Raw genomic sequence first — 2,606 nt, 5'->3', positions numbered from 1 at the left:
CAGCTCTCTGCAATCAGGGCCACATCTTTCTTTTCCTTTTGAGACGGGATCTCACTCTGTTGCCCAGGCTGGAGTGCAGGGGCATGATCTCGGCTCACTGCAACCTCCACTTCCCAGGCTCAAGCAATTCTCCAGCCTCAGCTTCCCTAGTAGCTGGGACTACAGGTACGCATCTCGATGCCCAGCTAACCTTTGTATTTTTTTGTAGAGACAGGGTTTCGCCACGTTGTCCAGGCTGGTCTCGAACTCCTGAGCTCAAAGTGATCTGCCTGCCTCAGCCTCCCAAAGTGCTGGGATTACAGGCATGAGCCACCGCGCCCGGCCTGGGGCCATTCCTTTCTAATACTACATGAGATGGGGCTGCGTTTAAACACAAAGCTGCTCCCTGGAAGTCACGGTGCAGAAGCTGGGAAGGTTTGGGCAGATTTTGTTCCTGATGGCAGAAAAAACTGTCACAAGCAAGACTGGCCCAAGTGGTCACGTGGGTTGGTGTCACTCACAATTAAAGAGGAAAACTCCCCACGCATTGCGTTTGACCAGTGTGCACCAGCACCGCCTGGAACTTGTGAGAAGTGCAAATTCTCAGGCCCCAGCCAGATCTACCCAATCAGAAACTCTGGAGTCGGGCTCGAAATCCTTGCCTTAACTAGTGCTCGGGGGTGAGAAACACCGCCTTGAGGCATTAGGTTTAACGCTTTGAACCTTAGCCCTTAGTACCAGTTACTACCTCTCTCCTCTACTGACTTAGCCACTGCAGTGGGCGAATGGCCTCCCTAAACCTCAGCCCACACTGCGTTCCGCTCCTTCCCCTCTCCATCCTCTCACTGCCTCTTCTTTTCTTCCCAGCCTTTCCACCGTGAGCTCTGATCCTCAAGGCATTCTAAACAAACTCTCCTATATCTTCCAACCCTTCACAGAACACTCACTCTGCATCTTTAACTTACACCAGGTCCTGGGCCCTCGGCCCTCCTGCAGGGCCTGCCAAGCCCCTCGCCCCACAGAGCTGGGGAAGATGGGAAAGCTACCTTCCTGCCTCCCGGATCCTGCTTCCAGACCTTTCCAGTTTCTCCTTGCGATAGCAAACCACTGGATGTTTTGAAGAAAATGCTTATAATAATTGAAAAAAACACACAGAATAAGATCCTATGTATGAAAACACGCCACACATATATACAGAAAAAGTGAATATACCGAGATTGTTAATAGTAGCCATTTCTAGATGGTGAGACGATGTACAACTTTTGCTTGATTTTAGACTTTGCAAAGTGACTACAATAAACATTATTTTAGTGGCTGTTCTCTTAAACAACCTTCACCTCACCTTATTGACTTCCGGGACTTACAACGACCTTCTCCTTTCTCTCGGTGAAACCTGATTGCTGACTTACTCCCTGGCTGCCCTTGAACTTCTGCTCCTGCCAGTTGAACCTAATGTTTCACAGGGGTCAGGTGTGTTTACTCGCCAACCAGTTTATTTAAGTTGTACTTGGTGCTATGTTCCATAACTTATTTAAACATCACACTTGTGAAATATGACTGTATAAAGCAAGAGTTTTTATGAAAACTAAGTTGAATGCTTTGAAAGACTCAAGTTTGAGTTGGAAAAAAAATGCTGTTGGCAAGACAACTGTGAAAGGTGAGGGAAGAGCGTGAAATGCTGGAAAGATTCTGTGTGTGCACTGCTCATAAGATCTTAATCCACTGTCTCAGTCAATGCAGGCTCCTAGAGCAAAGGACCACAGACGGGGTGACTTATTGAAGAGGTACTTGTCACAGTTCGGAAGGCCGGAAGCCTGAGGATCAGGGTGCAGTACAGGGGGTTCTAGCGGGGCCCTCTTCCAGACTGCCGACAGTTGGCTTCTTGTTGTACCCCCAACACGGCAGAAAGAGGGTAAGAGAGCGCTCTGGAGCCCTTTTAATACAGTCACTCTTCCAAACATTAGGGCTCCAGCCTCATCACTTAATTACCTCTTACAAGCTCCAACTCCAAATATCATCACACTGGGCACTATGGTTGCAACACATGTACTTGGAGAAACACAAATATTCAGTCCACTGCATCTACTTTAAAGGAACCAAAATGGCCCGAGCACGGTGGCTCAATCCTGTTATCCCAACACTCTGGGAGGCTCAGGCGAGAGGACGGCTTGAGTCCAGGAGTTCAAGATCAGCCTGGGCAACATAGTGGAGCCCTATCTCTACAAAAAAAAAAAAAAAAGCATAAAAAAAGAAGGCACAACGCAAAATTGCAGGTAAAGCTTTAAAGGTATATAGTTTTTATAACAAGTGAGGAAGATTTGAAGTTAGTGAATGTACACTCAAAGAAAAGGCCTGGCCTTCTTCCAGAAGTCCAGTGAGTAAATGTACATTTACGTTTTAACTTAAAATGAAACATAAATATTATGCTTTCACCTACTTTTTCTTTTTAATCAGTCTACTTGTATAGAACTGTTATTCTGAATTTTCACAATCAGAAGGAAGAAAAACACCCCAAGCCATAAATATTTAAAACTACACTCACCTTCCAGTTCATGGTAGACTGTGAATTCACTCCTGATCAACACAAACCCCCAACAGACAAGTACATGAGAGGCAGCTGGAAGGTC

The 2,606-nt window shown here is 46.4% G+C and overlaps 1 protein-coding gene across 2 annotated transcripts in view; it reads right to left on the bottom strand.

Annotated features, from left to right (window-relative positions):
• Positions 1-2,606, bottom strand: part of SMIM11 (small integral membrane protein 11) — a 28,455-nt gene extending 25,849 nt beyond the window's left edge. For both annotated transcript variants that reach the window (XR_001008110.1, XM_011999133.1), the window contains exon 1: positions 2,522-2,606. Coding sequence is in view for 1 of the 2 variants with exons in the window: in XM_011999133.1 (XP_011854523.1) it covers positions 2,522-2,533 (12 nt within the window). In the remaining variant the exon portion in view is untranslated. The remainder of the gene's footprint in view (positions 1-2,521) is intronic.

Source organism: Mandrillus leucophaeus, unplaced genomic scaffold (genome assembly GCF_000951045.1).
Source record: "Mandrillus leucophaeus isolate KB7577 unplaced genomic scaffold, Mleu.le_1.0 Scaffold582, whole genome shotgun sequence".
In the NCBI taxonomy this organism is placed as follows: Eukaryota; Metazoa; Chordata; class Mammalia; order Primates; family Cercopithecidae; genus Mandrillus; species Mandrillus leucophaeus.
Note: the sequence above shows the minus strand (reverse complement) of the source record. Positions and strands in the feature narration are given on the sequence as shown.